Source organism: Elephas maximus, chromosome 18, assembly GCF_024166365.1.
Source record: "Elephas maximus indicus isolate mEleMax1 chromosome 18, mEleMax1 primary haplotype, whole genome shotgun sequence".
Taxonomy (NCBI): Eukaryota; Metazoa; Chordata; class Mammalia; order Proboscidea; family Elephantidae; genus Elephas; species Elephas maximus.
This window is the reverse complement of record NC_064836.1, coordinates 27,894,051-27,907,352: the sequence shown is the minus strand read 5'-3', so window position 1 is coordinate 27,907,352 and position 13,302 is coordinate 27,894,051. Positions and strand designations below refer to the sequence as shown.

The 13,302-nt window shown below is 39.4% G+C and overlaps 1 protein-coding gene across 5 annotated transcripts in view; it reads left to right on the top strand.

Annotated features, from left to right (window-relative positions):
- ITSN1 (intersectin 1) overlaps nucleotides 1–13,302 on the top strand; it is a 229,548-nt gene that overhangs the window by 64,214 nt on the left and 152,032 nt on the right. For all 5 annotated transcript variants that reach the window (XM_049858659.1, XM_049858660.1, XM_049858661.1 and 2 more), the window contains one exon: nucleotides 10,975–11,135. In XM_049858659.1, coding sequence (XP_049714616.1) covers nucleotides 10,975–11,135 — 161 coding nt within the window. The remainder of the gene's footprint in view (nucleotides 1–10,974; nucleotides 11,136–13,302) is intronic.

Here is a 13,302-nt window from a genome sequence, read left to right as displayed (position 1 = left end):
CCATGGCAGTGGGTTTTGGTTTGATGGCCCAGTGGTTAAGAGCTTGGCTGCTGATCACAAGGTCAGCAGTTTGAATCTACTAGCCTTTCCCTGGAAATGCTATGGGCTAGTTCTGCTCTCACCTATAGGGTGGCTATGAGTCGGAATTGACTCGACGGCAACAGTTTTAATGGATTTATGGTCGTCGTCTAGGGAAGAAGAGAGTTCTGGAATGAGGGTTGGGAGCTGTCACCATTCTTTATCTCTGGGTCTCAGTTCAAATATATGAGTGATGTGGCTGACAGCGAGTGTGTGATAGAAACCTTTATAATTTTTGTTACCATGTGGAAACTATATTCCAGTTAACTAACTAATGAACGTTTGAACTGTAATCTACTCATACTTTGTTGATTATGTATCTCGCCAGTCTGATTTCCACCTAAGAACACAATGAAACCCGAATTCTCAGAGGACAGATTCAAGTTAGTGAGTGTAATGCCAGATTATAACAGCTGCCAAAGATGATACATCTTCCTAGAAATTGTCTTACTAATAAGGAATTGGAAGGAAACTGGCAAGCATCCTTCTGGCAACTTAAATGCTTAAAATTATTTCAACATTGGACTCGTGGGGTGGTGGTGGGGTGGGAAGGGAGGAAGAAGGCAGATGGGAACGAGCAAGAACCCGAAGGGACCTGGAAGAAAACGAGGTCCAGTGAGTGCTTTGGAATCAGAGGCAGTAGTGGCCACAGAAATGGAGATTAGAAGCTTCTGAGGAGGGAATGGAGGGGAAGGGAAGGACTACCACCTGGAAATGGGCCTGAGAGAGAAGGGAGGCAGGGATACAGCAAAGAGTGGAATAGCTTGGTGGTCTGGTTTAAGAGTGGGTGTGGGGCCAGGCAATCAACCATATAACTTGTACTGTCTTAGAACACTTATGTGTGTATTAGAAGGTCTCCAGACCCCAACAGGGTCAGCTTGCCAAACCTAATTACCTAAAAAGTCTTTGAGTTTCTGTGGAAATGATTTAAAAAAAAAAAAAAGAAAGGAAAACCATAATCATGCAGCTGAAGTCTTAGAACTGGCATATAGTAAGTGCTCGATAAATCTTAGTTATTGTAATATGACATTTAATATAACTTTATGCATCCTATTATTTACATAAGGTAGGCTTTAAAAATCATTTGAAATGAGTGTTTTGTGAATAGTATGCCCTCTGATACTCTGTTCACTTAGTAAAAGTTAAGCGATACCTTATCTCAGAAACTTGTGCCCATAATGACACACTGCCTTACAGTGATTGACAGTTCACATCTTATGTAAAGATACAGAACAATAAGCTCTTGCTGACCTTCATTGTATCTCCATGACGCCTAAGAAAGCTTCTGAGGACTTCACAGTCTTTGGGATCACTATTGCAGTCACTAACATGCTGTGGAAGTGCCATTTTAAAAAAGGGTTAGAAGTTGCTAGTGTTCTGGATAAAAAATTATACGGTGTCTTTTAAGTAATGTGTATTTTTATCTTTTATTTTTACCACTTGTATAGGGACCCGTACCAGAGGGACAGCTTAACGTTTTAAAAAACATTTGAACAAGATCCAAGTGATGGCTTCAAATCCGATTAAAAAAGTATTTTAAGTTATATCATTTAAATGATCATTTTTTAAAATGAGAAGTCCCTGGATTGTGCAAACTGTTAAGCGCTTAGCTGCTAACCAAAAGATGGGCAGTTTGAATCCACCCAGAGTCGCCTCAGAAGAAAGGAGCTAGCTGTCTACTTCTAAAAAAATCAGACTTTGAAAACCCTATGGAGCATAGTTCTACTCGGACGTACGTGGAATCGGCTTGATGGCAGCTGGTTTGGTTTAGTTTTGGTTTTTAAGATGGAGATTTTTGTCCCAGGTTAGAAGTTTTATTATTTCATTAGAAGTAACATATTAGATAAATATGTTTTGAATATATACTGTCATAGAAGTTTTTAAAACTTAAAAAACAGATGGGTCAGTGCACTACAGGAATGTTAAAGGTGGGAGATATAGCAGGAATATTGACTCCCACCTCCCCCCCCTCCAAAAAAAAAACATGGCCATCAGGTTGATTCTGACTTACAGCAACACTATAGGACAGAGTGGAACTGCCCCATAGGGTTTCCAAGGCTGTATGTTTATGGAAGCAGACTGCCACATCTTTCTCCTGTGAAGTGGCTGGTGGATTTGAACTGCTGACCTTTCGGTGCAGTCAGGCACTTAACCACTGAGCCACCAGGGCTCCGTCATTGACAAAATACTTTCTGTGAAATAGCCAAAAGACTTAAAACCTTCATGGCTGGAGATGAGTCTTATTAAGCTTAGCAGATATTTTACCTGAAAGAACAGGGCTTGTATATTTTATTTTTGTTTGTTTTTTGCTAGAAAGCCAAGTATCAGAAGGTTAGAAAAGGAAAAAATGAGTTAGAGATCAGAAGCAACTGAAATAGCAAGGGAGTGAGTGGGTGGGGTTGAGCAGCCAATACTGTTAAGAGAGGAGGGCCAGCAAGAAAGAGAGGGGTGAAAGAGACTTGTTCTATGGACAGAGTGTGACCTGTGGACAGAGTGTGACGTGTTGGTCTGGAGCTCAGAAGGTGGCCTGGGCCTTAGCGTGTGAATGGGTGATGGAAACCACGGGAGGGGGAGATGGTGGAAAGCATCCTTTTGTTGATTTCACCCTCCGTGGAGTCTTGGGTACTTCCAGCATCTCCTTTGCAAAATCTTCACAGAAGGCTTCTTTTCAGTCACTTTTGTTCCCAAAGTTATTATCATTTCGTGGAAGCTGAAGGAAGAAAGTGCCTCCTGAAGGGGGGTGATTATGTGGCTGTGAAGCAAGGGAAAAAGACGAGCACTGAAAATATTCTTGAGTGTAACAACGTGGAGGATGCTGGAGATCCCAGTGTCTTTAGTTACCAAGATTCATTAAGATTCCTTTTCCATAGCCACTTCTCCACCTGTTTTCAAGTAAAATTGCTGAGTGTTATTTATTGTATATTATTCTTTTCCTTTCTTAATTTCAACAATCTGATGTTTCTTTAGGTTGAGCTTCTTTAGGTAAAATTTTAAAGAAAATCTGTGTGGTAAATTTTCTAGATTTTTGCTTTCTTAACAGAAAATATCTTTCTTTTGCGGTCATACATGAAAGATCGTTTGGCTGAGTATAGAATCTTAGGATTATAATCATTTTTCTCACACTATGTAACATTGCTCATTATCTTCTGTTATTCTTTTTTCTTTGTGGAAGCTTGTCTTTTTTTGTCTTAAAGTATGTAAGACTTGCTTATATTTGGAATTCGGAAAATTTGCTAGGACATGTGGAAATTCTGTCCAGTGTGTAATAAACTCTGTTAATCCAAAGACTGAAGACTTATGTGTCTGCCTGTCTGTCTGCTGGGACGATCCCTCCAGTTGATCTTGGAAGCAACTGATAGCTTTCCATGTTGTGCATCCTAGTCCTTGCCTCTATCAGGTTTTTTACTTCAGTAATCACAATTTATTTTATTTCTACAAACTTTGAAATTCTGAAATTACTTGTTTTTTGTTCTGTTCTAATGGTTTTGTCTACGTATTATTTATGTAATTGTTTTATCTATACTTGAGCCTCTCAGATCTTACTAACTTGTCTCCAGTTTTCCTGCATTAACTCTTTTTCTTTGAGTTCCTTTTATGCTGATGACTTAGGTTAGTCCCATTCTGTTTCAAATGCTACGTCAAGTTTTAGATGGTACTTAAAACTTATTCTTTGTCTTTATTGGTGATAGTTCTCTAACTTTAAAACCACCCAAATGCAGATGACTTCTCAATTCCTATCTCCAGATTTCTTCCCTGAGCTCTAAACTTGGGTATCCAGCTGCCTCTCAACTCTTCATGTGAATGTGCACAGGAATCTCAAATTTAACATGTCCAAATCTGGACTCTTGACCCCCTTTCTCCCACCCCTTATTCCTGAGTCTTTGCCATCTCAGTTCATGGCACTGAGCGCCTACCCAGTGCTCAAACCAGGACCTGGGAGCCATGCTGAATCCCCCTCTTTTCCTCACCCTACACACCCAATCCATCAGCACATTCTTTTGTCTCCATTTACAGAATTTATCCCCAATCTGGCCCTTCTTTCTGTCGCTACTGCTACCATCCTAATCTGTTGACTCAGCCGGTCACTGTTAGAGGATCCTGCCCGGATTCTTCCTCTCTCACTTGCCCCTTTAGGTTCCATTCTCCATGTAACATTCAGAATAATCGTTTAAAAAAGTTAATTGAGTTAAAACTCTCCATTGAGAAAAAATCCAAACTTATTACCAAGGGACAGTCCCAGTATGATTCATGCTCTCGTCTTGCATCACTCTCTTCCTCAATTTCTGCACTTCTGCTACACAACCTTCTTCCTATTCTTTAAATGGCCAGGTTTCTTCTTGCCTCTCGGTCATTGCTCTTGGTGTTTCCTCTTTCTGTAACGCAGTTCCAGATCCTCACATAGCTGGCTTCTTGCCCTTCTCGTCTGAGATTCTGTGTCACCTCCTCAGAGAGGAGCTTCCTGACCGCTCCACCCAGTTCCCTAGTTCCCTCTGCTACTACGCCTACCTCCATCTTCTGTTTCCCAACACAATGGCACTTATCCCCATGTGAAATAATCTGATTGATTTGTTGTCATGTTTAGTATCTGCTTGCCCTTGAATATAAGGTCTGTGAGGGCAGAGGCCTTATAACCCAATGCCAGTACAGCGCCTAGACCATAGTAGGTGCTCCCACTGCTCCCCGTGTTTATTGTGCGAATGAATGAATGAATCACCATCGAGGCTGGATTAATCTGCACTGTTCCTTGGATTCAGCTCCACCTAGTAGGAGATGGGAGCCTGTGACAGTGTTCGTGGAGAGGTGGGTGCCAAGGAAGTCTGTGGGCTTCAGCTCTGCTGCCCTAAGTGAGATGAGGCAAGAGGAGGCTGGCCTCTTTGTTTAATCTGTAACACACACAAAGCAGTTGCATAATTGCTGCACTCATATCCACTACAAACAGTAGAGTTGAAGATGACTTTGTGGTTCTTTTGTTTTAGACTGAGGGTATGTGAAGTACTGTGTTCAGAGATTACCCTTCTGTCTTGTGTGGATATGTTGTTTATTTAAAAATACTATTAGGCTCATTTGTTTTTATTTTTATTAATTTTTTGAAATTCCTCCACCATCTTTATGAATTTAATTTTATTTTTTGAGTGTGTCATAGATTAACAAGATTCCAAAAGCCAACATTATACAAAATGCTTGCTCGCAAAAGGGCTGCTCTCTCTCATCCCTTCATCCCTGTTTCCCGTTGTCCTTCCTGAAGCAGGTGCATGATATGTATGCATATATATTGTGAATTTTAGAAATATTTTTATTTCCAATAATTTAAAATATATTTATATTTAAATTATTCCTCTTCTTCTTTCTGTAAACAGAACCTCCGATCAGTCCTCTTTTGTTCTTTGCTTTTTTCACTTAACAACTTACCCCGGAGATCCCGCCTACCGGTTGATAGCGATCTTTTTCAAGTTTTTTTTTTAAAAACAGTTGCGTAGAAGTCAGTGTGGAGGTGTATCGTAGTTTATTTAGCCAGTCTCTTGTGCATGTACCTTTAGGTTATTTCCAATATCGTGTAGTCAGAGGTAATGCAGCAGTGAATGAGTTTATGCATATGTAAACTTGTGTTGTTGGAAGTTTATCTTCAGGGTGAATCCCTAGGAGCGGAGTTGTGGGCCAAAGGGTAAATGTACACATAGTGCTGGTAGAGTTGCTGGATTTCCCTCCGTTTGGATTTGTAGCACTTTTTCTGACAACAGTGTGTAAGAACAATCTGTAGTTTATTTGTACAAACAAAACAAAAAGCTTATCCGTAATACCCAGCAGATCTCAGCTCTGCCTGTTGTTATGTTTTAATATCAAGCTAAACATTGTACTAAAGGTCAGTTTATTTTCAAGAGTCGCATTCAGCAGTTGTTAGACTTAGGCTGATTTTTAACATATCCTGTTTTTACTCTGAAAGAATAAATTGTGAATTCAGTTTCAGTGTTCTCAGACTTTTTGTTAGCCTTTTGGGGGAATTGTGAGAAATAAGTAAACTAGAGAAATAACTATAAATGGAAGATCCGATGGATGGCAGAACTGAAGTGGTTTTTTTGCAGAGAAGCCTTGGGAAGTAGAATGTGGACTATATTCCAGTGTCTTGGGGGTGGAGGCAAGGATAGGAACCAGAGCTGAGCTTTGTAGGAGTAACTACTGTATTTCTTTTGAGTTTGCTGTCAAGAAGTCTCAACAGCTATGTTTCATTAGTTGAGATAATTTTTATAAGATCACACTAAATGCTCAGAAAAATTGTGGTGGGTGGCTTAAGGCTAAGCACTTAGAACCTGGGTGTTGCGTGTTTGCTCTCCTCTGCTGTTGGGGAGGTTTTTAGAAACCATAAACTGTTCTAATAAGGCCATTGCTAAAAAGTCTATTCCCTTAACTCATTCACTGGCATCCACATTGGATGTTTCTGTTACTCACTAGAAAACATGTTTCTGAGACTGTGGTGTGCCGAATAGGGGACTGGGATCTGCCTGTTGGGGTGTGTGTGCTGACGTTGATTGATGGGAGCATTTTCTTTTATTCTGAAAACCATTTGTAATAGCTGAATACCTTTTAAGAAGTTCTTAGAAAAAGAAGGAAAGATCACCATTTCATTTTATTGATTTTATAAAACCTGAAAGATGGTACAAAAATAAAGCAACTAGAGACCAGTCTCAGTTATGAACATGTTAATGTTGTTAGGTACCATCGAGTCAGTTCCCACCCATAGCAAGCCAGTGTACAACAGAATGAAACGCTGCCCCATCCTGCACCACCCTCACAACTGTTGCTATGCTTGAGCCCATTGTTGCAGCGACTGTGTCAGGCCATCTTGTTGAAGGTCTTTCTCTTTTTCATTGACACTCTGCTTTACCCAGCATGATATCCTTCTCCAGGTACTGGTCCCTTCTGAAAATGTGTCCAGAATACATGAGATGAGTTTCACCATCCACTCTTCCAAGGACCATTCTGGCTATACTTCTTCCAAGACAGATTTGTTTGTTCTTCTGGCAGTCAATGGTGTATATTCAGTATTCTTTGCCAGCACCGTAATTCAAAGGCATCAGTTCTTCTTCAGTCTTCTTTATTCGTTGTCCAGCTTTTGCATGCTTATGAGGTGATTGAAAACACCATGGCTTGGGTCAGGCACACCTTAGTCCTCAGTGTGTGACATCTTTGCTTTTTAACACTTTAAAGAGGTCTTTTGCAGCTTTGCCATATATTCAAAAATTAAAAAAAAAAGCCTTAGCATGTAACAACCAGGAATGTACAAAAAGAGTAATACACTGTGACCAACTCACATTTATGCCAGGGGTACAAAGTTGGTTCAGAATAAAAAAATTCTACCAACATTCGTCTTTTCGTTAGCAGTTGAAGGGAAAAAAAAAACCTATATGATTAAATCAGCAGCGGATGCTGATTAGGCAGCTGATAAAAAATAAAGCAATCATTTTTCATAAGTAAGTGGAAAAGGATCGACTTAAGTATGTCCTAAACCAAAACCAAACCAAACCCAGTGCCATTGAGTGGATTCCAACTCATAGCGACCCTATCGGACAGAGTAGAACTGCCCCATAGAGTTTCCAAGGAGCGCCTGGCGGATTCGAACTGCCGACCCATTGGTTAGCAGCCGTAGCACTTAACCACTACGCCACCAGGGTTTCCAGGTATGTCTTACTACCCGTTAACTCATTGCTGTTGAGTCAATTCCGACTCATAGCAATCATATAGGACAGGGTAGAATCGCCCCATACGGTTTCCAAGGAGTGGCTAGTGGATTGGAACTGCCAATCTTTTCATTAACAGCCAAACTCTTAACCACTGGGCCTATTATTCTAAACAGTAAACACTAAAACCATTTCATTTACACTCAGAACTAAGCAAGGCTGCCCACACATTCAAAATGTCTTAGAGGCAATAAGACCAATAAAAGAAATAATTGGTATAAATATTGGGAAAAAACAACTCTCTAATACTGATTGTGTGATTGCATACCTACCAAGCCCAAGAGATTTTAATTAAAAAAAAAAAGTAGTATGTGAATATTGCATAAATAATACAAAATCAAAGTTTTTCTCTGTGCTTGAAATAAACATAAAAATGGAAATGGGGAAGAATATTCTGGTTTAAATAGTGACAAAAATGATGAAATTCCTAAGAATACATTTAACAAGAAAAGTATATTATATGAAGAAAGCGATGTAGTCTTTTTAAAGGAAATACAGGTAAAACTGGAAATAGAAAAGCATACTGTTTTCTTAGGTAGACAGACAATATCACAAACAGATCAGTTCTCAAAAATTAATATATAAATTTAATACCATTTCAGTTTGGATCCCAGTAGAGTTGTTTGTGGAATAGATAAAGTGGTATTAAAGTTTATAGGGAAAAACAGTTGTCTGTAAAAAAAAAAAAAAAAGCCTTCCAGGTATCAAAATGTATCATAGAGCCAAGATGATCAGATCATTATCATATTGGCCTAGGAATTGTTCATTCAGAATAGATAATCCCATAAATAGGTCCTACTTTATGGGAACATTTAGCAAGTAACATAAATATATTTCAGTTCAGTGAGAAAAGAATGGATTAGTTAATAAATATTGCTTGAAAAGCTGGTTATCCATCTGGAGGAAATATTGGTGAGTGCTGGTATAACACACTACACACAAAAAGAATTACAGTTGGTTTAAAGATTGAAATGTAATAAAATAAAAAGTCAAGGACTGAAAACTCATAAGCTATGTGATGAAAGAAATATTTTATATATAAAAATTTAGAGTCTATACAGTAAAAATATATACAAAATCAATGGACAAATAATTTATAAAATCTTACAATGATTGACAGAATTAGTCTGTAACATAAAATGAACTCTTACAAAGGGACAAAAAAATGACATAAAATCCTTCAGAAAAGTTAGCAAAGAGTTGTGAAGGAGCAGTTCATTGAAGTACAGTAAAACCTGGGAAAGCCAGAACCTGTGTAAGGCAAAAACCTGTCAGAGAACTCAAATATTTTCCACTAATGGAGAGCGGTAGAAAAGTGGTAAAACAGTACCCTGTCAAAGGTGGAAAACTTGTGAAACCAGGAAAAACAAGCCCAACAAGGCAGTTCCATCCAGTTCCTGCCCTTACAGGTTTCACTGTACAAATTTAAAAGACAAGAAGCACTTGGAAAGTGATGCCACAGCTCTGAAGTAGTGAGGGAGGGTCTGGGGGTAGTGAGGGAGGGTCTAACTCTCTTGGCACCATCACTGACTACAGGAGGGTGGGCGAGCTCCCATCTGAGGCAAAAAGGTGGCTCAGCTTCCTGCCGAATGACCTTGGTTTATTTTCCAAAATAATACTGCTGAGTTTTAATTTTTTTAAATAATTTTTATCACTTTTAGAGGTTTCTAATCAAAGGGTCGGCAGTTCAAATCCACCAGGCGCTCCTTGGAAACTCTATGGGGCAGTTCTACTCTGTCCTGTAGGGTCGCTATCGACTCGACGGCACTGGTTACTGGGTTAATCTTTGTTGTATGCCACATTTTATTCTGTTCACGATTCTGTCTTTGAGTTAACTGCAGTTAAAAGTGTAGGATTATTTTCTGTGTTTAACTTAATTTTCTTTTTTTGGAAAGTAAAAATTGCCCCAGTTAAAAAAATTGCTAGTCGTGGCGTTTTAATTGGGGTAACTGGTCTTACCATTTCATATTTCAAATAAAAATATTTGTACGATGGTTTAAAAAAAATAAATCCTCACACTTCCAGTATCTGGGCTAAAAGAAATGAAGCCTGAACAAACATTTCTCATGCAGAAGAGGTTAAATTTTGAATATGCACAGATTTGTCTTATATAATGTCATTTTGGATTGCAAGTACAAGCCCTTTTCCTTTGCTTATGCCTCTTCGAGAGAATACATGAAAGCTTATTAGAAGTTGCACTTGGACCATTTATGTTTGAGTACCATTTTCAAATAGCAAAGACATTTATAACCTTACAATGTTGTTACAACTTCTCTATTACAGAAGAGGAAAACGGGTTGCCCTGATACCGTGACTTGCCTAAAGGCAGGCTTCTAAAAAAAGTTCATTTTAAGAGCTTTAATTTTTTTTTTTAATTAGTATAGTAACAGTATAGTATAGTAATAGCATAGCGTAAGAGTATAGTATAGTAACAGTACAGTATAGTAATAGTACAATGTTGTAGTAGTATAGTATAGTAATAGCATAGCAGTAGCAATGCGTAGCATAATATAGTGTTATCTCTGTGGTGAAGTTTGTAGAACCCCACAGAGCAGCTGATATAGGCTAACTAAGTTTCTCTAGAAATACCCTGTTTCTTTTTGTTTTAAACAGTATTATTGTGGCATAATTCATATATCAAAATTCACTCTTTTAAAGTGTAGTTTACTGGTTTTTGCAAATATCAGTACCATCTGATTTAAAACATTTTCAGCATTCCAAAAAGAAATCCTATATCTAGATACTTCTGATGTCCGAAGAACAAATTTCCACACTTAGACTGAGAATTACGTCATGTATCATAGAAGGAAGGTGCCCTGGTGATGCGGCAGTTAATCGCTGGGCTGCTAATCAAATGGTTGGCAGTTTGAACCCCCCCATCGGCAGTTCTGCTCTGTCACGCGGGGTTGCTGTGAGTCGGAATTGACTTGATGGCACCCGACAACAGCAGCATCATAAAAGGAAAGAGTAACCCAGTAAAAGGCATTTTATTTATATGTAACCTGGCTGATGTTTCCAGCTTAGGTAAATAATTTTGTTTTGTTTTGTTCTCCCCAGGGGTAAGGGAGCTGATTATTTTGTTTTTTGTGTTGGTACCAGTGCTGGTTCTGGAAAGGCGTTTTTATGGTCACGGTCATTCAGAGTCTGTCCTGTCGGTTTGCAGGGCGCTAGCTGACATGAATAACGATGGAAGAATGGATCAAGTGGAGTTCTCCATAGCTATGAAGCTTATCAAACTGAAGCTGCAAGGCTATCAGCTCCCCTCTGCGCTTCCCTCTGTCATGAAGCAGCAGCCTGTCACTATTTCTAGTGCACCAGTGTTCCGTAAGTCTGAAGATGAATCAGTTGCTATACTTCCTTGTGTGTTTTAAAAATAAGCATTTTTTTTTTTCTCCTCTCAGTTGATCCAGCATTGTGAAACTCTAGGACGTAAATATGTCTGACAAATGGTCCCCCTGTGTGGGCAGGTAGGCCTGGAGGAGAGGGAGCAGGTTCCTGTCTGGCCCTAAGACAGGAGCAGTCACAGTGCAAAGGTGGGATCCTCAGCTGGCATGGAGAGAGCAGATATGCAGCCTGCTGCTGCATCTTCTGTTTTTCTTTCTCCTCCTGGACTGTCGACCCTTCACGTTGTCACACACTTACTTGTGGTTTTCTGTTCCCTATTGCATATAACACGTGCCTATGTGCATATAACTCTCCTGGATTGTGGTATCTAGAAATATATTTTGTGGTTCATAGTATTAAGCAGTTGACCACTTTAAATCCTTTCCAGAGCAAAGTGGAATAGAAAAAATTGTTACCCCAATTAAAAGCATAATTCCATAAAAATTTCATTCAGCCAGGAGTTTTTTTAAAATAAATTTCATCAGTGATTAGTTGACTAAAATCACCAACAGTTTTGACCCTAGACTTTAATTATTTAGGTTGATTGGAAAATTATAACAGTCAGCTCTAACATCTGATTCACGAGGAGGTTCTTAAACAGTTTCAAGCAAAACCCAAAAATTTTGGATAGAACTTTCCTTCTCTTCATCCTGATGTATTGGGTGACTGGTGGTAGAGTGAAGTAGATTTTGGGGCCATCAACAGTAATCCAGGTCATCTCTGATAAAATTGATGCTAACCTGAGATAAATCAGTGCTCTGATTTTACTTACTTCATTTACTCTTAAAAATAAAATACACATTGCTTCTCTTTTGGTGAGGTTTAGCCACAAGGCTTGTTTTTGAAGGGGAAAGTACAGATTTGGGGAAGATTCTTTAGGCCAGTAGGACCAGTAATCTAAGAGAAGATGGGAAATCCCAAAAGGTCATGTATGAGCAAAGGATAGGAAAAGCAAAACTGAACAGTGCTCTGTGTGACCTGGGTCGCTGTTTGTCTAGTCTGTTGGATTTTTACAGCACCTAGCCTTTAGTTAACTAGCTTTTTCAGCGGAAGCTGCTCAGGACCCTGAAAGTCTGTTGGGTTTTTACAGCACCTAGCCTTTAGTTAACCAGCTTTTTCAGTGGAAGCTGCTCAGGACCCTGAAATTCTGTTGGATTTTTACAGCACCTAGCCTTTAGTTAACCAGCTTTTTCAGTGGAAGCTGCTCAGGACCCTGAAAGTCACTATAGCTAGTGTTTAGTCAGGACCCATGTGTTAAAAACAGTTCAGGGTGTTTTAGTTTTCTTTGGGTTTCTCTTCCAAGGTTGCAAGAAGAAACCTCAGAGTAGAAAAGGGTCAAATAACCAGAGGCATCCCATTTCCTCTTCTCCCCCCAATCCTGGGGTCAGTAATTCTGTCCTTAACATTTAATGTCTTCTCCTATTCCATTCTGCTGTAAGAACTTCAGTTCTGAAGGTATTGCTGATTTAGTTTCAAGAGGTTGTAGCCTCACTGACCACAGGGTTTTATAGCCACTTAAGGCAGCTGTGGAGCCCTGGTGGTCAAGTGGTTAAGAGCTCAGGCTGCTGACCTGAAGGTTAACAGTGCAAATCCACCAGCTGCTCCTTGGAAACCCTGTGGGGTGTACTATAGGGTCGACAGCATACAACAACAATAACAACAAGGCAGCTGCCGGGATTTCTGATCCAGGCTCCATGCTGGTCAGTCTGTAGCTCTTCCCATAGGCTTCTCCACCACCTCTCCTCGCCTCGTTCTCATCGTATCAGCGTTCTCAGTAAACTGCTTTAAAGAGGGTAAACCAGAGGGAACATCAGGTTGTAAGAGAAGGTACAAGTGTATGGTCCTTTGCCTAAGCAATGGGTACACAAAGAGCTGGCCTTTGCCTCTCAGCTTAACACAGGGTAATTGTTTCTTATAGTTCTCTGGCTGCTTGAGAATAAGAATTTATTATTTATTATTGTCATTATTTCCTAATTAGTATTAAAAATTATACCATGCATTTCATAGCCCTTACACAGTGTGCCTTCACTTATAGTATTTTATTTGATTACCACCCAAAAAGTAGTCAGGAGTTCTTAGCATTGTTATATCAACAAAAAAATTGAGA